Source organism: Glandiceps talaboti, chromosome 9 (assembly GCF_964340395.1).
Source record: "Glandiceps talaboti chromosome 9, keGlaTala1.1, whole genome shotgun sequence".
Taxonomy (NCBI): Eukaryota; Metazoa; Hemichordata; class Enteropneusta; family Spengelidae; genus Glandiceps; species Glandiceps talaboti.
In genome coordinates this window covers 19,098,649-19,125,929 of record NC_135557.1, presented here as the reverse complement: position 1 = coordinate 19,125,929, position 27,281 = coordinate 19,098,649, and the positions used below count along the sequence as shown (strand labels likewise).

The window sequence follows — 27,281 nt, the reverse complement described above, 5'->3', positions numbered from 1 at the left end:
GTATGTATGTATGTATGTGTATGTGTGTGTATGAATGTGTTTGTATGTATGTGTTTATGTATGTAGGTAGGTGTGTGGGCACAAAAGTCGAAACAACTGGATCAACAGCAGTGATACATTGTAGTGAATTATGCCATATATCTCCAAAACTGACTAAACTCTTATCCTGCCAAAAAATAATCCGTGAAGATTATTTATCTTTGATGTTGAGATGCCTTGGAGAAGCATGTACAGACACAAATGTTCCAGTTTAATGATCCTAGTATGCAAATAAGTGTTAACCTTAATCCTGCACTAACTGTAAACTGGGATATTTTTTTGTCAACCAGACAACCAACATATTTACTGAAAATTTTCCCCAAGACACGAGACATGTTCACAGGGACCTGTCTGTGGGTCAACAACTTGGGAAACAGTTTCATTTGTATATAGAAATTTGTAATTTAACATTAAAAGCCATTGCATCATGTATCGTGATCTTCTGATTCCTAAGTTTACTCATAGGCTGGTCCATGTGAAATCACATTTGGATTCTTAGGTTGAAAGGCTAGTAGATTATTCAGTTTGGCTTCTCACCTGCCTCGAGGATCTAGGAATAGAAAGGTACACACCAAGACGACACATAGAATATACCAGCCGACATGTTAGCTCTGCTGCATAGAGCATTCTGGCCGTTTTATGCATGCATACATACATACATACATGTTAATGTAAAATGACTAAATGCAATGATAATACAACACACGACTAGACAGTAAACATAATTATAATATATAAATACATAAATCTGCTTCTCTTCCTTGCCTCCTGCATTGATTCAAAATTTTCATCATTGTTCATTGATTCGTTATCAGATCCTTTTGTGTGCGATTTTAAACAATATAGCTGAATTGAAGTAAGAACAATAACAAGGTCAAATACAGGATCTTTTAAAAATCTTGAAAAATAGAATAGGTTAGACGAAATCTGTCAACGTTCAGTGCACAAATGTACAAACCGTGCTATATTTTAAAATAATTTTTTATTACCAAGTAAACAAATCAAGCCAGAATACCTTGAAGACAGAAAGGTGTGAACGAAGCACATTGTGTATGGATAAAGGGTGTACTAGCTTTCGTATGAAAGGTTTGTTGAAATAAGTGTCAAGAAGACAGGTCAAGTCTGAGAGGTAATCACATATATGCATACAAATCTATCTCTCAAATTGATTGACAATATTCCAAACATTAGTAAATGCAACATACATAGACTCTACGCACGTTATCAAGAAAACCTTTATCGTTTATTCAGCACTGATGGCCACCGGCCATAAAGTACAAACCTTAAATATACAAACAATGAATGGATCACTAGAAAATAACAAATTAGTTAGCCTCTCAATAGGCTGTAGGGAAAAGTTCATATCTCAGAGTTTCTACTAGCATCTTTTCTAAGTTTAGTAGCATAAAATATATATCTACTAAGTTTTCCGAGAGCGTTAACCTTGTGAGACGACAAGTAATACAAATTTATGTTGCAGTGGGGGATTATAAAAGTAATTGGTAATATATTTTGATGTTAAACAAGTTTAAAATGGGCGTACAAGTAATAAGTGGAATTCATCCTCTATTTGATTTAAATAACACATTTCACAAAGCCTCACAACTCTTGGAGTATCATTCCAACGACCAGTTTCAATTTTCAAAGTATGTGTACAGGTTCTAAATTTATATATCATTAATTTGAATATTGATTTATCAAGAGATGTTAAATAAGGTTCCAGAGACAATTCCTTTTTAAACGAAGCATAACAATCAAGTTTTCTAGACGTATTCATACTTTCAAACCATAACTGTATATCAATATTAATGCATCTCTGTTTGAATATTGTTAAACAATTCAATTCATCACCAACATCTAATTGGTCCCATACCTCCCAAAACCCAAAGTATCGTTGGTTATTGAGCAACAACGGAAACCGGTCTTTTAATACTGTAAGTTAAATTTATACAGTGCTATACCTAATTGTCTTCATTTACTTCTTTTACACCTCATCGAACTAACACGGAAGTATTGAGACCAAGAAGTATATTCTTCTAAAAAGAAATAGATCAAATAAAATAAAATCCCAACCTTTCTACACAATTTTCTGAAGACATGTTATAAGACACAATTTAAATAAACATCTTTTGCCTAATATGAAAAGACTTCTAAAAACATGAAAATATTTTTTTATCAAACAAAGAAAGAAGAAAAAGAGATGGACTAGATAAGGTTTTACTAAGTGTTAATCTGCAAAATGTTTTATTGGTTCTTTTTTCATTATTTATTGCCACTGATCATTCGAAAGCGTTCCATAGACTAGCAAACCAAACCAATGAAAGACTTCATATCGCTCTCATGTGATACCCGAATCTTTTTCAATGAATTTCACGTTTAGTCATCATGCATTAGCAATAAGTAAAGACCGTATTCAAAAATGTCTTTGAAATACAGGAGACTTTGTCTGAACTTGAAAATGCTATTTAAAAAAACAACAAAAAAAACGATGTATCAAAATTAATAAGCCTGATCACAATGTTTCATGTTGAGATAGACACAATAAAAATAGCAATGTCAGAAACATCGCTTACAGTCTTCCCTATAGTTTGTTAATGGTAACAAAACAATTACAAATATAGCAACATAGCAGACACTGAGTATTCGTAACGGATGTCTGTGTGTTATCTTTATAGTGTCTATGTCAACATGAAACCTGGTGATCAGTCTCATTGATCTTGATATGATACACCACTTAATATCGTTTGCAAGCTAAGACGAGACCTCCTGTAATATTTCAGCTGTATGTGTTCACACTCCTTGAACAATGTCTTGTTTATATCGCAACTGTCAATCTGTTTATGCCCTGCAGTCGTCGTTGATGTAATATTCGCTGATACACGAAACATAAAGGAAATATATAATCTTAGGTAATACTAAAAGTAATTCTTGATTTTATATTGTCATGAAGTGTTCAACTGTCCATTCCATATACAGGACACTGTTAATGATTGTCCCAAGTACAAATCGCATTCTTCGTCTACCAGCGGTTTATTCGAATACACTTCCTTATGATACATCGCATACTACAACACCGGCAGCTGGGAACGTCAAAACAGTTTTTAGTGCGTTTTCTTCCTCGGCGAGATCCGCGTCGAATATTCCGTTTTTGGCGGGAGTCATGACATCCACTACATTCTGATGGATTTGGTTCGTCTTCGCAATGGGACAACGTCAGAAGAGCAATGAACAGGACCAAAAATAGGAGTCGGAAATACATTGTGCACTGTTGAAAGTAAAAAAAGAACAACTGGTTAGGTTTTCTTTACAGTTGTTTTTATGCTGCTAGTTGATAGGACGATTAGAGACTTGCATGGTCACCAGACTGATTAGCAGTAGATGCATGAATGTTTGTATTTATAATAGTAACATAAACAGAAATCATTCTGAATCGAAACAAAATAGCATCATGAGCAACATCATAGTATGACACCAGAAGAGAAAACAGAGTATCCGTGGAAAACAATTGGGCCTAACTTATCAATCTATTTCTTGAACTACCTATGATGATTACTTGTAAAGCTGTTCCAGACCTTTCCATTTTTACTTCCTGGCGCAACATATGTTAAGCATTTATTTTGAAACAGCCATGTATTAAGAAGGGTGATGCTCAATTCGGCTGTACTAGAAGTAATTTTATTAACATAGCCATACATTTTGAGTGCACCGACATAACGTTCAAAAAGACAATTTTCCAGACGATTTTTGTTGGCTGAACAGATGTTGTAGTATTCAAACGAGATCAAAACTCCCCTGTCTTGTAAGGGAAGTCAAATTAAGTGTTCAATTTGCTGAAATCTAACATAATAATGCAAATCGCGGAAATGAAGCATTATTGATTGTAAAATAGCCGAAAGTTCTGCTGTAAAGAAACCTACAGGGACCGGATTCGAACCAAGAAAGCAGGGATGAACCATCGACAACCTATTTATGGATTTCCTCTTCCTACAACTCCCTTTGATGATAACTCCTGGGGCAACAAAGTTAAATTGATGCTACCAGGCAATTCTCCATATAAACTATCCATCATACATGTTCGCCGACAGTTTTACAATTTAGGAATATGGTGTGGATACAAAATGTTTTCAATTTCAAAGGAACAATCGGTTGACAAAGACTGTGTAAAAACTTGGAGTAATCCGAATAAACGGAGTTTGGTATTGAAAGGTATGGAAATTGTTTTGTTTAGAATAATTCAAAGACGATTACCAATATTTTCATGTTCAACGAATATTTGAATGTATTATAAGATGCACACTTCGTCAGCTACTTTCTACAATAAGTGGCATGCTTTAATCATAAAATAGTGCAATGTCTTGTAAATATTGTATGTAATCTTGACTCCAGAGGGGAAAACAGTGATTTGATCAGAACGTGATAAACATGTGAATAAAATAGATTGAGTTTTGAAACGTATAGACTTACCCTTTTCAAGTAATTAACTTGTACGAGGACCAAATGTGGTACGTACGAGTGGTCTCTATCAAATCGGGTAGAAAGTGTCAGAGTGATTTCACAATGATGTTGTTACCAGGTTGCAGAATATTTACAAATTAAAAGTAGTTGTACACTTGTGTCATATATTAGGCTAACATCTTACGTGGTAGATTATTCCATTCAATAGGAGGGGTACACTGCCCTTTATATGTTTGTGAGGTCACCACTTGAGGGACACAAAGAAGTTCACCCTCATTTGGGCATCTGCCGCACCACGTTTTCTTTGTATTTTACCAACCGAACTATAATCGACTGCATTTTAAGAGTTTCCTTTTGACCATTGAAAAATTGTATTTGACATTGAAAATATTAAAATACGTCAGCCAAGTCGAAGACATAGAATTACATTTACGTGGATGAAACATTACACTATAACACAAACAAGGTCAGGAGATTCAACAACTATCTTCGAAACCTTCGACATATGTTCTCACGTTAGCAACGATATCAAGATATTGAAAGACAACAAGCACGTAATTCACTAAAAATTATATTCCACCCTAGAAATAGATTTCTTTGTTACTGTTGATCTGCTTTCGCACTGCCTGCACATTGCTGTTTCAAAACTCCTTATGTGTAAAGATCTAAGATCTGCTTGTGTAACAGGAACATATTGCATGTGTGCAAGATCTGATCAGATTGTGGTTTTTAACCACAATCTGGTCAAAGTCCCTCAATCAGCACAGAAAGTTGTTCATCCAATCAGTGAACCCCGGCTGCTAGAGTGACGTAAACAGTGTATAAGTAGCATCCTGAGCTGACAAATATACCATATTTGGACATTACACATCTGTCTCAACAGACGCTAACTTTATTGGGGACTGTGTTATTGGTTAGAATTGTGTGACTGATTAACAAAGACATGATGGTATTGACTGTGTAGGTGGCTTTGGATGAGTTTTAAATCATCTCAGAACTTCTAGAGTAACGACTTTGACTAGACCACATACAAGGGGCAGTGAGCATGTGATCGATCGATTTATTGATTGGTTTATTATATGGTTGATTGTTTGATCGATGATTAATTTTTGTGGTGAACTAAAACTTATTTGTGCGTTTTATTGATCAATTGACTTTGCTGTGCAGCAAGTTCTCTGTAGCTATGTCAAGCTGCCTGATGATCGGTTGAGCTGTTCCATCTATGTGTTATTACATAGGGAGTATTGTTTTGGCTGTTCCGTCAATTGTCTATGGCAAGCCGTTCAGGCCAAAATAATTAATTTATTTTAGCTGTAGTATTTTATATTTTTCGTAATTACAAACTAATTTTAACAGTTTATGTACTTTTATTCCATGTTCACATTATTTTAATTGAAATAAGTTTCCATTTATTTGAGAATATTGTTTTATTTTCCGTCAAACCAGAATTTTTTTAAGGATTATATATAATTGAAAGTCAAAATATATTTTTTGTTAAAGTTTTTTCCAGCTTTTTTTTCAACTTTTTTTTGGGCGGAGTCTACTGAAAGGCACCGGTCACACCCGGCGCCTGTCACGAGTATGTCGTGCTCGTGACAGGCATGACATTTGACACCCATTACGACGTGTTTCGGCATCAAATACACGTTCTTATTACCTTCGAAATTGATCGCTCAAACATTATATTAGTGCTCATAACCGTTAATTTACGTGTGATAGTATCTGTTTTTCCAACAACCGCGACTTCAGTCGCGTACGCGATATTCCTTGGAGTTATATGTATAGACACAAATGTTCCAGTTATATGATCCTAGTATGCAAATAAGTGTTAACCTTAAACCTGCACTAACCGTAACTGGGATATTTTTTGCGTACGTACGTACGTACGTACGCACGCACGCACGCACGCACACAGACACATGCATGCATGCATGCATACATACATACATACATACATACATACATACATACATACATACATATTACTTTAAAATTACTAACTAAATGCAATGATAATACAACACACGACTACACAGTGAACATAATTATAATATGTAAATACATAAATCTACTTCTCTTCCTTGTCTCCTGCATTGATTCAAAATTTTCATCATTGTTCATTGAATCGTGATCAGATCCTTCTGTGTGCGATTTTAAATAATAGAGCTGAATTGAAGTAAGTAGAACAATATCAGGGTCATATAAAGAATCTCTCAAAAAATCTTTAACAATACAATATCTTGGGAGGAATCTTTCTACATTCAGTGCACAAATATACAAAGAACCCGTGCTATATTTTAAAATAAGATTTTATTACCGAGTAAACAGATCAAGTCAGAATACCTTGAAGACAGAAAGATGTGAACCAGGCACATTGTGTGTGGATAAAGGCTGTACTAGCTTTCGTATGAAAGGTTTGTTGATATAAGTGTCAAGAAGACAGGTCAAGTCTGAGAGGTAATCACATATATGCATACAAATCTATCTCTCAAATTGATTGACAATATTCCAAACATTAGTAAATGCAACATATACAGACGCTACACACGTTATCAAAAAATCTTTTTATCGTTTATTCAGTACTGATGGCCACCGGCCAAAAAGTACAAACCTTAAATATACAAACAATTAATGGGTCACTAGAAAATAACAAATTAGTTAGCCTCTCAATAGGCTGTAGGGAAAAGTTTATATCTCAGAGTTTCTACTAGCATCTTTTCTAAGCTTAGTAGCATAAAATATATATCTACTAAATTTTCTGAGAGCGTTAACCTTGTGAGACGAGTAATACAAATGTATGTTGCAGTGGGGGATTATAAAAGTAATTGGCAATATATTTTGACGTTAAACAAGTTTAAAATGGACATACAAGTAAAACGTGGAATTCATCCTCTACATGATTTTAATAACACATTTCACAAAGTCTCACAACTCTTGGAGTATCATTCCAACGACCAGTTTCAATTTTCAAAGTATGTGTACAGGTTCTAAATTTATATATCATTAATTTGAATATTGATTTATCAGGAGATGTTAAATAAGGTTCCAGAGACAATTCCTTTTTAAACGAAGCATAACAATCAAGTTTTCTAGACGTATTCATACTTTCAAACCATAATTGTATATCAATATCAATGCATCTCTGTTTAAATATTTTTAAACAATTCAATTCATCACCAACATCTAATTGGTCCCATACCTCCCAAAAGCCAAAGTATCGTTGGTTATTGAGCAACAACGGAAACCGGTCTTTTAATACTGTAAGTTAAATTTATACAGTGCTATACCTAATTGTCTTCATTTACTTCTTTTACACCTCATCGAACTAACACGGAAGTATTGAGACCAACGGATATCTTCTTCTAAAAATAAATAGATCAAATAAAATGAAATCCCAACCATTCTACACAATTTTCTCAAGACATCTTATAAGACACAATTTAATTAAACATCTTTTGCCTAATATGAAAAGACTTCTAAAAACATGAAAATATTTTTTTTTAAATAAAACAAAGAAAGAAGAAAAAGAGATGGACTTGATAAGGTTTTACTAAGTGCTGATCTGCAAAATGTTTTATTGGTTGGTTCTTCTTCATTTACTTATTGCCACTGACCATTCAAAAGCGTTCCATAGACGAGCAAACCAAAGCAATTAAAGACTTTATATGACTGTCATGTGATACGTGGAAGTAACATTGCTGTCAACATTGAATCTGATTATGCCCTGCAGTACTTGTTGATATGCTGGAAAATTCGCTGATACATCAAACATAAAAGAAAATAATTTTAGGTAATACTAAAAGTAATTGTTTATTTTATATTTTCATGAAGTGTTCAACTGTCCATTCTATATACAGGACACTGTTAATGATTGTGCCAAGTACAAATCGCATTCTTCGTTTACCAGCGCTTTACTCGTATACACTTCCTTATGATACATCGCATACTACAACACCGGCAGCTGGGAACGTCAAAACAGTTTTTAGTGCGTTTTCTTCCTCGGCGAGATCCGCGTCGAATATTCCGTTTTTGGCGGGAGTCATGACATCCACTACATTCTGATGGATTTGGTTCGTCTTCGCAATGGGACAACGTCAGAAGAGCAATGAACAGGACCAAAAATAGGAGTCGGAAATACATTGTGCACTGTTGAAAGCAAAAAAAGAACAACTGGTTAGGTTTTCTTTACAGTTTTTTTATACTGCTAGTTGATAGGACGATTAGAGACGTGCATGGTTACCAGACTGATTAGCAGTAGATGCATGAGTGTTTGTATTTATAATAGTAACATAAACAGAAATCATTGTGAATCGAAACAAAATAGCATAATGAGCAGCATCATAGTATGACACCAGAAGAGTATCCTTGGAAAACAATCGGGACTAACTTATCAATCTATTTCTTGAACTACCTATGATGATTACTTGTAATGCTGTTCCAGACCGTTCCATTTTAATTCCTAGCGCAACATATGCTAAGCATTTATTTTGAAACAGCCATGTATTAAGAAAGGTGATGCTCAATTCGGCTATAGTAGAAGTGATTTTATTAACATAGCCATACATTTTGAGTGCACTGTCATAACGTTCAAAAAGACAATTTTCCAGACCATTTTTGTTGGCTGAACAGATGTTGTAGTATTCAAACGAGATCAAAACTCCCCTGTCTTGTAATATAGCGTATATGGTAAAGGGAAGTCAAACTAAGTGTTCAATTTGCTGAAATCTAACATAATAATGCAAATCGCGGAAATGAAGCATTATTGATTGTAAAATAGCCGAAAGTTCTGCTGTAAAGAAACCTATAGGGACCGGATTCGAACCAAGAAAGCAGGGATGAACCATCGACAACCTATTTATGGATTTCCTCTTCCTACAACTCCCTTTGATGATAACTCCTGGAGCAACAAAGTTAAATTGATGCTACCAGGCAATTCTCCATATAAACTATCCATCATACATGTTCGCCGACAGTTTTACAATTTAGGAATATGGTGTGGATACAAAATGTTTTCAATTTCAAAGGAACAATCGGTTGACAAAGACTGTGTAAAAACTTGGAGTAATCCGAATAAACGGAGTTTGGTATTGAAAGGTAAGGAAATTGTTTTTTTTTTAGAATAATTCAAAGACGATTACCAATATTTTCATGTTCAACGAATATTTGAATGTATTATAAGATGCACACTTCGTCAGCTACTTTCTACAATAAGTGGCATGCTTTAATCATAAAATAGTGCAATGTCTTGTAAATATTGTATGTAATCTTGACTCCAGAGGGGAAAACAGTGATTTGATCAGAACGTGATAAACATGTGAATAAAATAGATTGAGTTTTGAAACGTATAGACTTACCCTTTTCAAGTAATTAACTTGTACGAGGACCAAATGTGGTACGTACGAGTGGTCTCTATCAAATCGGGTAGAAAGTGTCAGAGTGATTTCACAATGATGTTGTTACCAGGTTGCAGAATATTTACAAATTAAAAGTAGTTGTACACTTGTGTCATATATTAGGCTAACATCTTACGTGGTAGATTATTCCATTCAATAGGAGGGGTACACTGCCCTTTATATGTTTGTGAGGTCACCACTTGAGGGACACAAAGAAGTTAACAAACGCATAGCATCCAGTACTTTCCATGACTTCCATATCGAATTTAGATTTTAGGGATGTGGAGAGAAAAGTTTAGCTTTTTGTTTATAGTGATTTATTAATTTTAACTCTTTATTGTTTTCAATTGCAAACATAAATGGGGTTCACCCTCATTTGGGCATCTGCCGCACCACGTTTTCTTTGTATTTTACCAACCGAACTTTAATTGACTGCATTTTAAGAGTTTCCTTTTGACCATTGAAAAATTGTATTTGACATTGAAAATATTAAAATACGTCAGCCAAGTCGAAGACATAGAATTACATTTACGTGGATGAAACATTACTATAACACAAAAAAGGTCAGGAGATTCAACAACTATCTTCGAAACCTTCGACATATGTTCTCACGTTAGCAACGATATCAAGATACTGAAAGACAACAAGTGCGTAATTCACTAAAAATTATATTCCACCCTAGAAATAGATTTCTTTGTTACTGTTGATCTGCTTTCGCACTGCCTGCACATTGCTGTTTCAAAACTCCTTATGTGTAAAGATCTAAGATCTGCTTTTGTAACAGGAACATATTGCATGTGTGCAAGATCTGATCAGATTGTGGTTTTTAACCACAATCTGGTCAAAGTCCCTCAATCAGCACAGAAAGTTGTTCATCCAATCAGTGAACCCCGGCTGCTAGAGTGACGTAAACAGTGTATAAGTAGTATCCTGAGCTGACAAATATACCATATTTGGACATTACATATCTGTCTCAATAGACGCTAACTTTATGGGGGACTGTGTTATTGGTTAGAATTGTGTGACTGATTAACAAAGACATGATGTTAATGACTGTGTAGGTGGCTATGGATGAGTTTTAAATTATCTCAGGACAAGAGTAACAACTTCGACAAGACCACAAGGGGCAGCGAGCATGTGATAGATTAATCGATCAATTGATCGATCGATCGATCGATTTATTGATTGGTTTATTATATGGTTGATAGTTTGATCGATGATTAATTTTTGTGGTGAACTAAAACTTATTTAGTGTGTGATATTTATCAATTGACTCATTGAGTTTTGTGGTGATATAAAACTTTTTTCTTCTTCTTTCCTTTGCTACTTTTCTCTTTCAGCTGTGTGTAATTCTCTCTATATTGACTAAATAAAGACATCTTATCCATTCTTATCCTCTTATCTAAATTAAAACGCCTTTAATTGTATAATTAGCATGGATCAGTTACCGCGACAATTTGCTATATCTCTTATCTTCTGGGAGATTATTACATTCACTTATGCTTAACCAGTATTGATATATACTAGTTTGTGAATGATTGACTGTCTACGGGAGGCATTTCAGTTTAAACCTGGTTCTGTGTTAGCACATCACAGTACTTTGCTGTGCAACAAGTTGTCTGTAGCTATGTCAAACTGCCTGATGATTGGTTGGGCTGTTCCATCTATTATTGTTATTTGTTTTGGCTATTCCGTCAATTGTCACCCTTCAGGGATAAATAAGATTACTTTTTGTCACTTTTCTTGGAATTCTTTCTGATTTTAAGCATTTCTCTATAACTAGTGATTCCTTTCTTTGTTTTTTCAGCTTTGATGGTTGGATTTCCAATTTTTTTCACTTTCTGAAAATTTCAAATTCTATTTATTGCTATAATTGTGGGATTCTGGTTATTAATTCTGTTGGTTCTATTTCTTATATTGACTTTCATTTTAATTAACCATCTTATCATCGTGATTTTGTGTAAGATTATGTTGACATTTTCTTTCATTCATAGTAAAAGTCAATATTAAAACTTGCTGTTTTGAAGAAGTAGTTTAACTGACTACATATAGCCAAAGATCAGTGGTTTAAGATATAGCCAATTTAGGTTTGTTAGGTGTCTTTGTAATATAGTATATGTAGATGTGGCTACAACGTACAGTGCAAATGAAAATGACGACAGTAGGAATACCACAACATAGTTACTAGTATCACCTTAATGTCAATGTTTTAGGTCAAAGGTCATTTAGGTTTCATCTTTTCAAGAAATAAAAAAAAGGGTTTTTCTTTATTATAATGTTTTGATCAGGATCTGGTGATCTCTACCTTCTTCCTGTTACAAACGAACAAATAACGATGCGTGCACATATACAAAAACTGTATGACAAACACAACAGTGACAGCTGGTTTTGTGATGTTTGTGATTCGGAAGTAGTATCCCATAATATACTTATTTACGTTAGAAATATCACAATATTCACAAACGTCACAACCGTTGTAAACTGACAATGTAGTAATATAAATGTATATGATTAAATTTGGAAGGAAAGTTCAGAGTGATATTTGTGTGTGTGTGTGTGTGTGTGTGTGTGTGTGTGTGTGTGTGTGTGTGTGTGTGTGTGAAGGCGAGCGAGAGAGAGAGTCTGTTTCTCTCTGTCATCATTTCCCCCAAATCAGGTTGTCCGATTCAATTTGGTAAACACCTTCTGTAGGGCTCTGACTGTAACTAATCAGGTTTGACAAATGATTATGCATATTAATAAGGCATATACACAGATGTCAATCAACGGTAATTAGGCAATCTTGTAGTACAAGGAATTTCAGACATTTCAGACAAATACAAACTATAATAAAGTGCATGTATTATATAATACCGGTACTTAGCAACCATGAGTAATTTCTATAATCGGTTATTTTCTGTAACAGATAATATCTTTAATGCAAGCTTCACATTTTATATAATATGGTAGACATTGACGCCGAAACAAACAAAAATTTAATGATTCACTTGCATAATTAATCATTTTTGGGAATTAGGCATTACCTTACGAAAATTTCATATAGATTGGAATACACACTGATGATACCAAAGTACATGTGTCCTTTAGAACAGGTTGATTTCTTTTAACGGGTCTCTTGCAAAAGTAATGAATTTACAAATTAAGTAATATACCATAATGTATGTTTCACAATCTGAATGCAATCTAATCGGAATGCCTTATTTAAAGCATTCAGTTTATATCCTGGTTACTAAATCTATTGTAGTCGGTAACAGCTGAGAATATCATTATGCCAGACTTTATATACACAATCACGGTTGACATATTACATTGTAGTAGTGTAATGAACATATTACTATATATGGCTTCCTGTTCAGCAATACGCGTCCGACATTTCAAATTCTTGTTTTTGTTCATGATATGTCTGGCGTTCATATGTCTTATGTTGATGAAAGACAAGGTAAGTCTAATATGCACGGTTATCTGCTTGACCAAATGACATGATTTAATTATATTCTTAAAGTATATTTACTTTCTGTGTTATACATGTACTAAGACATTGATAGAATGGGTTAGCTAAGAGGCAAGCAAAATCAATAGTTCAATGTAGGATAAAAAACAAAATTTTTATACTAAGGCCTGAGACCCCCTCCCCTTCTCACTGAATTAACAAAAATTGAAAATTGTTTCAGAGAGCACTATCAATTTCCAATCTGTATGTAGTAGTATGTAGTGCTATGAATACAAGGCCAGTATGTCGTGAGGGAAAAAAATAGTTCTTTTGTTGGCACTATATGTTCATCTTGTGCAAGATATTTTAGTGCCATTCATTTTCTATAGGGAACATTCTTCAATTTCTCATCTAACATTTCAAAATTAACATTTTCTCACTGAAATGCTGTATGCGGACAAGAATCAAACCTGTTAATTGTACTTTTAAGAGAACTAAACACCTAAGTATTCCTTAATTAATAATTTGAGTATAACCATACAGAAAGTGATATGGTCCCAAGAGATCCGTCTGTCTGTCTACCTTCAGCAGTGCACGGCATGTATGGTATATGGTATTTCATATCGAAACATAAATTCCAATAGACAGATGTGCCATTGCCTGTCCATCGTACTCAAGAATAATGCAATATACCATACAAAACTAGTCGGTAGAATGCTATGTTGGTTCAACCTTGTAGTGCAGTGTGTGGAGTAGTTTCTAAGTTACATACTTAAAGGTGTCATTGACATTCACTGTTCATTTATTTCAGACTGTGTACAAAAGGGTATTCCATGTTATGGATACTGGCTGTCGTTATCCTGGTCGTCCAAATACTCGAGATCCATCACTAAAGGCGGGTGAACGTAATATTGACACTGGCATTAGTAGGAAACAAAAGATTTCCAGTGAAAACATCAAAGATGATATGTCATTTTATAGCGCCTATTCTGGATTTTCTCTCGGATGGCTTGGAATAGTTCAGGAATTGGAATGGGCTTATGAACATGGTACGATGCCTGCATCAGTAAATGAACCGCAACGCCCTCTTAACATTAGTACAGGAGTAACAGAACAGGAACATCGGAATATGACTACTATGTTAAACAGAAACCCATACCATCCTTTTGCTATTAGTAATGGTAAAATGGGAATGACGTCTATTCAGACAACAAGGTACATATGGGCTTACCCAGAGGTGTTATAGGTATTAAACAATTTTCAGGAATAAATATGATTGAACACCCCCCCCCCCCCATACCCATTGCGGATAATCATGGTAATGGTACTGTTCGCGGCAATGTGCATGGTAATGGATGAAATGTACCCTAGTCGAGTGTATTCCACACTGTGGTAGACGTCATTGCAATTACAGCCTTCAAAAATCTATAGCAAACACTATAGACATTTTTGTTAAAATTCAAAATAAAAAGTAATTTTCCCTTTAGCTATGGCCATATTATACCTCCAAGTAATCACATTTAAGATGGCACCTTAACATTGGTAAATGTTTTGTTAATATTGATACCAATGCACCAAAGGACAAACTGATAACTACATCTTTAGCCATTCTTTTCAGGGCATATTTCTTTGAAGAGAAGTCTAAATTCAAAACAGGAGACTATATACATGTTGTCATCGAAGCTGTTGATGATAATGGCCGCCGACGACATCGAGGAGGGGACTTTTTTGAGCCTGTCATGTATAATACAAAACTGAAAAAGAGTACTGCTGGACGAGTTGTTGATTATGGTAATGGTACATACAGTGTGTACTTCTACGCTGCCTGGCAAGGCACTGCATATTTTAAAATTAACTTGGCTTTTACTCGAGAAGCCATCTTGTTCCTGAACCATGATATTTTATACGCTGAACCACAAGGTGTTTGGCAGGCAACATTTGGCAATGGTAACAACTCTGAAATAACGAACTGTTCATTATTAAGTGAAGGAACCTGGCAAGATGTATGTGAATATACTAATCCGACAGCATTAGGAAAAACAGTATTTATTTGTAAACGACCCGAGAACTTCACTTGTGAAAATTTTGTCAGTTATCGTCATTCAATCCAAGACACAAATAGGGTGACGTCATCAAGGATTCGAGGATCGACATTGCTCTTTGAAAGGTAAGAATCATAAATTTATAAGGTCGATGTAGGGTAAAAATCCACGATTGCAAGGCCTATTAGAAATTGTTTTTCTTCAACTTACCAGTTATATGTATCCTTAAGCATACATATGTCAAATTGTTGAATGCGTTCGAACGAAAAATAGATTTTATACAGTTACAACTTGTCTCTACATCACTTTTTCCCGGGAATATGCCTGAAGTAACAATCAAAATAGTCGATCGACATTACCTCTTCGAGATTTTTAATAAATTATACAACAGACAAGTATTGTCTGTGATTATACCTATGGTGCTAATTATACTACTCTCCGACATTTCCTTCACTCTGACAGAAAGTGTTTTTGAAGAAGGTTTGTGTCATAATAAGACATTAGATTGCTATTTCATTACAGTAAAATACTATCAAATCATATGAAAAAAAAAACACAAAAAAAAGTTTTCAGCTAAAACTTAATCCTGCTTTTATTCGTATTCTTAAAATTATAACTTTCATTAAGTGTAACTAACGTGAAATCTTTTGAGAACTACATACAGACTGTATATTACGTACTTTTATATTTGTACGTATAGTTAACACTTAGGTTTTCCCGACAAGGATTCAACATGTGACAAAGCACATCCTTCTTGAGTTGAAATACACAATGCCCATATATCAAATTTCTCCCGAATCCAGGTAGTATTTTGTGAGGTATTGGTACACCGACATACAGACAAGAAAAGGAATGGAATCGACAGAGTGACATAAAACATTGGTAATAGTTTAACATTAGCTTTGGGTATAACAGTAGAACGATAATATATTATACCTTATTCTTAGCGTCTGTATTTCTGCTGTCTATGGTATGTATGAATTGATACTGTTTGATACGAATTTGATAAGTTACTGATATTTTTGTAAATACCTTTAGGTGGAAATACAACGGGAAATTACAACACACTGACCTGAAAGCAGAAATTACTGGTAAGAATATATTGTTAATCAAGTTAATTGGTGTTTGAACAAACTAGATATGACGTTCACCATCTCAAAAGTTATTTTATACAGATTATTTCTTTGAGTAGGAAAGCCAAAGGAAATAGTTATTTCATGAAATCCCCTGCCCATTAATGTTATTTCTTCCAGTACTTGAATATGACTTTTAAAGTATGACTATTAATAGTTGATCTGATTTGCATAATGATAGTATGATCACATGTCAATGAATACTCTTCCTACAAGACATTGAAGGTAACATTCCTAATGTTATGTACGTATTAATGAAATAATACCAGGTGACTTAAGTACGTAGAACTGATGTTATAAATGGCATTCATATATTTTGATTATTGCAGGTCCAATCATTCAACCTAAATTACCACTGTGTGGCCCTGATATACCTGTGCCACTTTCAGATGGATACTGGGCTGATAACAAGACCTTTGTTCCATTGATGTGTAGAAGTCAACAATGGAGTGATGAAGAAGTCAACACTTGTCTTTCAAATACAAAGATATACATATATGGGGGTTCAACAATGTATCAACTGCGCAATAGTTTTAGAGATGACTTCCCGGTCCCTAATCACACCTTGAGACTCTCAATAGTTGCTTTAAAAGTGACTCCCTCTTTTCAGGCAGTGACCACCCTAAACTTTGAAAGCGATGTGATCGACACAATACCCCAGAAAGTATGCACTAATAGCAGGGTTGTATTCATCGTGAACTTCAGTTTTCATTTCGTAACCTGGACAACAAGTACATACCTAGAGAAACTCTTCCATGCGAAATTAGCCATTGTCAAATTTCTTAATCGCTGTCCAGGGTCAATGGTACTGATTCGGTTATCCAACCCACGAGAGAACGATCAGATCAATCAACGGGTTCACAGTAGTGACTGGATCCTGTATGATCAAAACAGAATGATACGACGAGTCTTTGGTGGTATTGGAGTTAAATTTATTGATGTATGGGATATGGTATTGTCTCATCATGAACCTAATGTAGTTCATGTGCCAATGTACATTCTCAAGCAACAAGTAGAAATGATGTTATCATACATATGTCCTGAGATGGTCAGAGATAAATAACTAGTAGATGTTCTGTTAAATACGCAACAGGAGTAATATACTGTGAAGCTATGGATTCCAAGTAGTACCCTAGCCATGCATCTGAGACCATAGGGGTACAGCCCCTCCTACTCCATGATTTGACCAACATGCGAAAATTTACCATGCGCCCATCAGGCATAAACCAATGAGCAGAGTGCACATCTACATTACGTGACGTCACAAATTTACTAGTGATCCAATCCCAATGTAGTTTGTGAAGTACATGTAGTTTCCAGCACGTTACTACACCTACAAATATAAGTCTGTTAGGTTTAGATTACACCACTTGTAAAATAAGTTGTATCCTTGGGAAACGCCTTCGGGTTTTAATACTCTTAACCCACTTTTAGCACGCGCGTTGCTGTTTGATAGATTTTAGTGAATGTATAACTTTTAACAATATGATTATGGTGACTCTGGTTGTGTTAAATGTTCAACTTTTCTGTCGCGGACATCATAGGTCACTTTCAGAATGTTCTCATGAATATCAGTAATAGTTTACATAAACAGATGTTGTATTTTTTATTTTCAAAAATTAGGTTAAGTTCAAACGTTGCTGTATTTGGATATTTTTGGTGTTTGGACATTGACTAGACCACAAGGGGCAGCAAGCATGTGATAGATTAATTGATTAACATGGATTAGTTAATGCGAAATTTGCTTTATATCTTATCTTCTGTGAAATTATCACACTCATTTATGCATTAACCAGTATATATATATACTTTTGTGCATGATTGACTGTATACGGGAGGCATTTCAGTTTAAATCTGGTTCTGTGTTAGCACATCAAAGTATTTTGCTGCGCAACAAGTTTTCCATAGCTATGTCAAGCTGCTGGATGATTGGCTGGGCTGTTTTTATTCACCATCTTATCATCGTGATTTTGAACAAACTTATGTTGACATTTTCTTTCATTCATAATGGTAAGTCAATATTAAAACTTGCTGTTTTGAAGAAGTAGTTTAACTGACTACATATAGCCAAAGATCAGTGGTTTAAGATATAGCCAATGAAGGTTTGTTAGGTGTCTTTGTAATATAGTATATGTAGATGTGGCTACAACGTACAGTGCAAATGAAAATGACGACAGTAGGATTACCACAACATAGTTACTAGTATCACCTTAATGTCAATGTTTTAGGTCAAAGGTTATTTAGGTTTCATCTTTTCAAGAAATAAAAAAAAGGGTTTTTCTTTATTATAATGTTTTGATCAGGATCTGGTGATCTCTACCTTCTTCCTGTTACACACGAACAAATAACGATGCGTGCACATATACAAAAACTGTATGACAAACACAACAGTGCCAGCTGGTTTTGTGATGTTTGTGATTCGGAAGTAGTATCCCATAATATACTTATTTACGTTAGAAATATCACAATATTCACAAACGTCACAACCGTTGTAAACTGACAATGTAGTAATATAAATGTATATGATTAAATTTGGAAGGAAAGTTCAGAGTGATATTTGTGTGTGTGTGTGTGTGTGTGTGTGTGTGTGTGTGTGTGTGTGTGTTTGAAGGCGAGCGAGAGAGAGAGTCTGTTTCTCTCTGTCATCATTTCCCCCAAATCAGGTTGTCCGATTCAATTTGGTAAACACCTTCTGTAGGGCTCTGACTGTAACTAATCAGGTTTGACAAATGATTATGCATATTAATAAGACATGTACACAGATGTCAATCAACGGTAATTAGGCAATCTTGTAGTACAAGGAATTTCAGACATTTCAGACAAATACAGACTATAATAAAGTGCATGTAATATACAATACCGGTACTTAGCAACCATGAGTAATTTCTATAATCGGTTATTTTCTGTAACAGATAATATCTTTAATGCAATCTTTACATTTTATATAATATGGTAGATATTGACGTCGAAACAAACAAAAATGTAGTGATCATTTGCATAATTAATCATTTTTGGAAATCAGGCATCACCTTACGAAAATTTCATATACTTTGTTATACACACTGATGATACCAAGGTACATGTGTCCTTTAGAACAGGTTGATTTCTTTTACCGGGTCTCTTACCAAAGTAATGAATTTACAAATTAAGTGATATACCATAATGTATGTTTTCACAATCTGAATATAATCTTATCGGAAGGCCTATTCATTCAGTTTATATCCTGGTTATCAAATCTACTAGAGTCGGTAACAGCTGAGAATATCATTAAGCCGGACTTATATACACGATCACGGTTGAAATATTACATTGCAGTAGTGTACTGCAGATATTACTATGGCTTCCTGTTCAGCAATACGCGTACGACATTTCAAATTCTTGTTTTTGTTAATGATATTTCTGGCGTTCATATGTTTTACGTTGATGAAAGACAAGGTAAGTCTAATATGCATAGTTACCTTCTTGACTAAATAACATGATTTAATTATATCCTCACAGTATATTTACTTTCCGTGTCATACATGTACTTCCCATTTAAAGACATTGATAGAATGAGTTAGCTAAGGGGCAAGCAAAATCAAAAGTTCAATGTAGGATAAAAAAAATTCTTATACTTAGACCTCAGATCCCCTCCCCCTTCTCACTAAATTAGCCAAAATCGAAAATTGTTTCAGAGGGCACAATCAATTTCCAATCTGTATGTAGTAGTGTGTAGTGCTATGAATGCAAGGCTAGTATGTAGTGCGGAAAAAATAATTCTTTTGTTGGCACTTTATTTTAGTGCCATTCATTTTCTATAGCGAACATTCTTCCATTTCTCAATTTGACATTTATTATTGACGATATGTCCAATGCTGTAAAATCTGTCATATTGCAGTATATCGTTGCAGATCACGTATTCCAATATCATGGTACGTATTCAGTCATGATTTGCGTATCGACGTTCGGCAGACCTAACATTTCAAAATCAACATTTTCTCGCCGAAATGCTGTACGCGGACAAGAATCAAAACTGTTAATTGTACTTTGTAAGAGAACTAAATAACTAATCATTACTTAATTAATCACTGAGTATAACCACTCAGAAAGTGGCATTTTCCCTAGAGATATATATGTCTGCCTACCTTCAGCAGTGTACGGCATGTATGGTACATGGTATTTAATTCATATTAGACAGATGAGCCCTCGCTTGTCCATCGTACTCAAGAATAAAATATGTAATATACCATATAAACTAGCTGGTAGAATGCTATGATGGTTTAACCTTATAGTGTAGTGTGTTACATACTTAAACATGTCATTGATATTCACTGTTCATTTATTTCAGACTGTGTACAAAAGGGTATTCCATGCTATGGATACCGAGTGTCGTTGTCTCGGTCGTCCAAATACCCGAGATCAACCACTAATGACGGGAGAACGTAATGTTGGCATCAGTCGACAACAAAAGATTTCCAGTGAAAACATCAAAGATGATATGTCATTTTATAGCGCCTACTCTAGATTTTCTCTCGGATGGCTTGGAATAGTTCAGGAATTGGAATGGGCTTATGAACATGGTACGAGGCGTGCATCAGTAAATGAACCGCATCGCCCTCTTAACATTAGTACAGGAGTAACAGAACAGGAACATCGGAATACGACTACTATATTAAAGACTAACCCATATCATCCTTTAGCTATTAGTAATGGTAAAATGGGAATGACTTCTATTCAAACAACAAGGTACGTACGAGCTTAACCGGCGGTGTTTTAGATATTGAACAAAATTCTGGAATAAATATGATTGAAACCCCCCCCCCCCCCATTGCGGATAATGGTACTGTTCTCGGCAATGTACATGGTAATGGGCGAAATGTACCCTAATCGAGTGTATTCCACACCATGGTAGAAGTTATTGCAATTACAACATCCAGAATTTACTAAGTTTGTATGTTAAAATCTCATTTATAGAAATGGAATTAAAAGTTGTCCCGAATATCTTGAAACAAATCTGGCTTGGAAACGATTAATATGAACATTGACTCATTCGCATACGACCAGTCACAGTCGTTAAGTTATCAACAAATGAAAACCTGTCATCCGCAAATTAGTGTTGGATGATCATTGAACTTTACTTTAACTACAGATTTGAAATGTCAAACAAATAAACCAGATATACATGTTTATGAGCTATACGATTGAGGAGGGATTTAAGACACTTGTTGCAATAATGGTGATAATGTTGGTTTTTATTTAATGCTTTCCCACTCTGTGCTCAAAGCGCTTTACAGTTATTACACCTGGTATGGATCTGTAGCGGCACAACGGCTCTTTTTATTTCCTCAACCCCCTGGGGAGCATACTCTTCACTGCAGCCTTTATGAGCGCATAGGATTAAATCATTTACATTGCAACCTCTATCCTACCAGGTCACCAATTATACAACTAGCTTGATGGCGCACAGCCGTGGTTGAAATCATGTCCAAGGATTTTAGCCACGAAACAAATGGGGTTCGAATCTTTAACCTGCATAATTCCTAGCAGGCTACTCTAACCATTCCCCCTTCATGACTCCACAAAGAGTAAATATATTATTAGATACATATGTTTAAGTATGAATGTTAATAAGTTCATTGGTGACCATCAGACTGCAATCACTATAGATATAAAAAAGAAGTAAAATTTGATGTTGTTTAAAACATATACTAGCCCTATAGATTAGACACAAAATGTGTACTAAGTTATCTTATTTAAAAGTCCAAAATGGAAAGTAATTTTTCACTTTAGCTGTGGAAATATTATACCTGCAATTAATTACACTGAAGATGGCACCTTAACGTTGGTGAATGTTTTGTTAATATTGTTACCAACGCAAAGGAAAAATTCCTGATAACTAAATTTATACATCTTTTTTCAGGGCATATTTCTTTGAAGAGAAGTCTAAATTCAAAACAGGAGACTATGTACACATAGTCATCGAAGCTTATGATAATAATGGCCGCCAACGACAACGAGGAGGGGACTTTTTTGAGCCTGTCATGTATAATACAAAACTGAAAAAGAGTACTGCTGGACGAGTAGTTGATTATGGTAATGGTACATACAGTGTGTACTTCTACGCTGCCTGGCAAGGCACTGCATATTTTAATATTAACTTGGCTTTTACTCGAGAAGCCATCTTGTTCCTGAACCATGCTATTCTATACGCTGAACCAAGAGGTTTTTGGGAGGCAACGTTCAGCAATGGTAACATCTCTGAAATAACGAACTGTTCAATATTAGCGGAAGGAACCTGGCAAGATGTATGTGAATATACCAATCCGGCAGCATTAGGAAAAACAGTATTTATTTGTAAACGGCCTGAAAACTTCACCTGTGAAAACTTTGTCAGTTATCGTCATCCAATCATAGCCACAGAAAGGGTGACGTCATCAAGGATCGACGGATCGACATGGCTCTTTAAAAGGTAAGGATCCTGAATTTTAAAGTCGATGTAAGGTACGAATCCATGATTGGAAGGTGTATTAAGAATTTCCTGTTTTCAACTTATCAGATATATGTATCCTTAACCATGCACATGCCAGATGGTTGAATGTGTTCGATAAAAATATGTATTATATACCGTATCCTTTCTACGTCACTTTTTTACCTGCCTGACGTAAGAGTCACAATAGTCTATATTGCCATTACCTCTTCCTGATTTTTCATAAATTATACTTGTTGAGCTAATAATTATGTATACTACTCTCCGATATTTCCTTCCTTCTGACAGAAAATGTTTGTGACGTAAGGTTTGTGACATATTAAGACATTAGACATTCTTAAAATGTCAGAGAAATAAATCCATGAGCAGACAGACAGACCGACCGACCGACCGACCGACAGACAGACAGACAGACAGACAGACAGACAGACAGACAGACAGACAGACAGACAGACAGACAGACAGACAGACAGACAGACAGACAGACAGACAAAGGCATATACTCGAGAGAGTGACATAAAACATTCATTATGGTTTAATATTAGCTTTGGCTATAATAGTAGAAAATTAATATTACCTATTGCCAAATACGATGGGAATTATCCACATTTTCAAAGTTCACCACATCCGACAGATTATATCGCATTGTTAGCGACTGTGATTCTGCCATCTATTATATGTATGAATTAATGTTTAATACGAATTTGACATCTTGTTGATATTTTTCTAAATATCTTTAGTGGGATGTACAACGGCAAATTACAACACGCTGATTTGAAAGCAGAAATAACCGGTAAGTATATATTGTTAATCGAGTTAAATGGTGTTTGAACAAACTAGATATGACGTTTATAATCCCAAAAGCTATTATATACAGATTCTTTGAGTAGGAAAGCCAATGGAATTTCATGACACCCCCTCCCCCGTAACATTACTTCTTCCAGTACTCGAATAAGACTAAGCATGGTTTGATAGTTGGATATATGATGTTTCAACCATTATTTTATATGATTCATTTGTCTACCAACCAATGTTGTTATATTTGTAATACATTGTCTTATTTACATATTGCTATCTATACCGGTAGGCGTGATACTGATTGCCGTGCAAAGGTATATTCCAACGATGTCATCAGCTTGTTACCATAGAAACACATCTTTCTGTCCCATCTGCCAAGTATTGTTCGAGTTTTAATATTTTGACCCAATTTGCACATCCTCGTCACAAAATTTAATGTTAAATTCAGCATTTTTTGAACAATTCTACACATGAACTTCTGTTACCTTGACTACTTCACGATCAAGTTTCAGAACAATTAAATTTACCCATGGCCAGTTTAAGAGTTGAGACTGTTTAGGCTTCATTTGCATATGAACAACGGGATCAGGTTGTTTTTAATAAATCCTTATCTAGCCACTCTTAGAAAACTGTTGTGACCAGATAAACGGATTGCTACTTATTAGTTTTCGCTGTGTAAGTGAAAGTTAACTACAGAGAATTTGTTTTGAATACAAGGAAAACTAAACAAAAAACTACTAAATGCGTAGCTGTAAAATAAATGAACAGGAATATTCACGACTAAACTCAGTGTGCTGTACGAACTTGTTAAAACTTCAAAACAAACAGGTTGATCTGAATTACGTCCAATTTGCCCAGTTGCTTTTAATTTAATGTTTTTTTGCTACCTCAGGAACTTAATTTGCATAATGATGGTATGATCACATGTCAGTAAATAATCTTCCTGCAAGACATTGAAAATAACGTTCCTAATGTTATGTACGCAATAATGAAATAATACCACGTGACTTTAACACATACAACTGATGTGATTGGCATTCATATATTTCGATTATTACAGGTCCAATGATTCAACCTAAATTACCACTGTGTGGCCCTGATATACCTGTACCACTTTCAGATGGATACTGGGCTGATAACACGACCTTTGTTCCATTGATGTGTAGAAGTCAACAATGGAGTGATGAAGAAATCAAAACCTGTCTTTCAAATAAAAGTATATACATATATGGGGGTTCAACAATGGGCCAAGTATACAGAAGTTTTAAATATGACTTCCCAGTCTCTGATCATTCCTTGAAGAGATACTCATTAGTTGCTTTAAGAGTGACTCCCATTTTTCTGCCAGTGACCGGCCTAAATCTTGAAAGTGATGAGATCGACACAATACCCCAAGACGTATGCAATAATAGCACAGCTGTATTCATTGTGAACTTCAGTTTTCATTTCGTAACCTGGACGACAAGTACATACCTAGAGAGAGTCTTCCACGCGAAATTGGCCATTGTTAGATTTCTTAATCGCTGTCCAGGGTCAATGGTACTGATTCGGTTATCCAACCCACGAGAGAACGATCAGATCAATCAACGGGTTCACAGTAGTGACTGGATCCTGTATGATCAAAACAGAATGATACGCCGAGTCTTTGCTGGTATTGGAGTTAGGTTTATTGATGTATGGGATATGGTATTGTCTCATCATGAACCTAATGTAGTTCATATGCCAATGTATATTATCAAGCAACAAGTAGAAATGATGTTATCTTACATATGTCCAGAGATGGTCAGAGATAAGTAACTAGTAGATATTCTGCCACGAAATTAGTCTATCAGCTAGCCCTCGGATGTTCTTCCGATAAAATACGACACACAGCCAAACAACGCTATCGAGGATGGAACATCCGAGGTCTAGCGAATGTCATCAGGATATAAATAACTGCCAATCAGAGAACCGTATTAGCGACAAGCACAAACAGAGGACAATAGCTAAATTTTCATGCATATTCATCTTAAGGAGGGGCTTGTATAAATAACCACCAATGCGTTAACTGAAATGTGTGAATGACAACGTCTACACACTCATCAAACTCACAATTACCATAAACCGATAAGCCATAGTAATGACGTAAATGTGTTTGTCAACACTTGCATGCAGAGATTCCCCGAGGTCATAGGTTATTGAATATATTAAAGTATATATATGCATAGATGGCCCAACCCACCACTCAATGTAATCTCAATGGAATGTCCGGTCTGAAAATGACATTCGCTAGACTGTTCGGGCAGGCCCTCACATGCGAACTTCGTTCGCTTATAGTTATAGCATCGAAAGAAAGCCCGAACGTCTAGCAGCAAGACTACCACGAAATGTGCAATATGAGTAATAGACTGTGAAGATATGGATTCGAAGTAGTACCCCAGCCATGGATCTGAGACCATAGGGGTACAGGCCCTCACCCCGCCATGATCTGACCAACAAGCGAAAATTTACCATGCGCCCATCAAGCGCAAACCAATGGGCAGAGTGCACATCTACATTACGTAGCCTCACAAATTTACTAGCGATCCAATCCCAATCTAGTTTGCGAACTAGATGCTATTTCCAGCACGTTACGACACTTAAAAATAGTCTGTTAGGTTTAGATTACGCCACTTGCAAGATATTATCAATGATGTTCAGTTGTATCCTTGGGAAACGACTTCGCGTTTTGGTGCTCTTAACCCACCTTTAGCAGGCGCGTTGCTGTTTGATAGATTTTAGTGAATGTATAACTTTTAACAGTATGATTATGGTGACTTTTGTTGTGTTAAATGTTCAGCTTTTCATAGCACACATTCGCTGGCTGTTCAGTTCCAATGTTTATTGTTTTAGATAGGTTTGATAACAGTAGCCTGTTTATCTGATAACTTTTCACTTTCCTTCTTTACCTTTAAATTGGCTAAGATTTGCTACTAAAGCACTTGCCACTTATTTCCGATTTGTTTGAATTTAACTGTAATTTCATAAGTGTCTGTTTGATATATGCTTAATTATAGCTCAAACGTGGGTGCTTTGCTATCAGTTTAAATTAGTTGTTACTATACAGGCTGTTACGTACGCATTCTCACCAGTACTTTAGGTTAAGTTCACATGTTGTGGTAGTTGGATATTTTTGGTGTTTGAACTTTGACCACGAGACCACAAGGGGCAGCGAGCATGTGATAGATTAATCGATCAATTGATCGATCGATTTATTGATTGGTTTATTATTTGGTTGATTGTTTGATATACAGATTGAGTGATTAATTTTAGTGGTGAACTAAAACTTATTTTGTGCGTGATATTGATCAATTGACTGATTTGTTTTTGTGGTGATATAAAACTTTTTTTCTTCTTTCCCTGGCTACTTACTTTTCTCTTTCAGCTGTGTGTAATTCTCTCTTTATTGACTAAATAAAGACATCTTGTCCATTCATTTCCTCTTATCTAAATTAAAACATCTTTGATCTTATAATTAGCATGGATCAGTTACCGCGACAATTTGCT

At 35.2% G+C, this 27,281-nt stretch overlaps 2 protein-coding genes across 2 annotated transcripts; both read left to right on the top strand.

Moving 5' to 3' along the window:
• The first annotated feature begins 13,308 nt into the window (after window positions 1–13,308).
• Window positions 13,309–17,555, top strand: LOC144439920 (NXPE family member 1-like). Its single transcript, XM_078129151.1, has 5 exons — window positions 13,309–13,326; window positions 14,129–14,532; window positions 14,936–15,484; window positions 16,398–16,450; window positions 16,822–17,555. Exons 1-5 carry the CDS (start codon window positions 13,309–13,311, stop codon window positions 17,553–17,555), a joined length of 1,758 nt encoding a protein of 585 aa, XP_077985277.1.
• A 2,360-nt stretch (window positions 17,556–19,915) lies between these two features.
• LOC144439919 (NXPE family member 3-like) lies at window positions 19,916–25,553 on the top strand. Its single transcript, XM_078129150.1, has 5 exons — window positions 19,916–19,927; window positions 20,820–21,217; window positions 22,392–22,940; window positions 23,699–23,751; window positions 24,817–25,553. Exons 1-5 carry the CDS (start codon window positions 19,916–19,918, stop codon window positions 25,551–25,553), a joined length of 1,749 nt encoding a protein of 582 aa, XP_077985276.1.
• The last annotated feature ends 1,728 nt before the right edge of the window (window positions 25,554–27,281 follow it).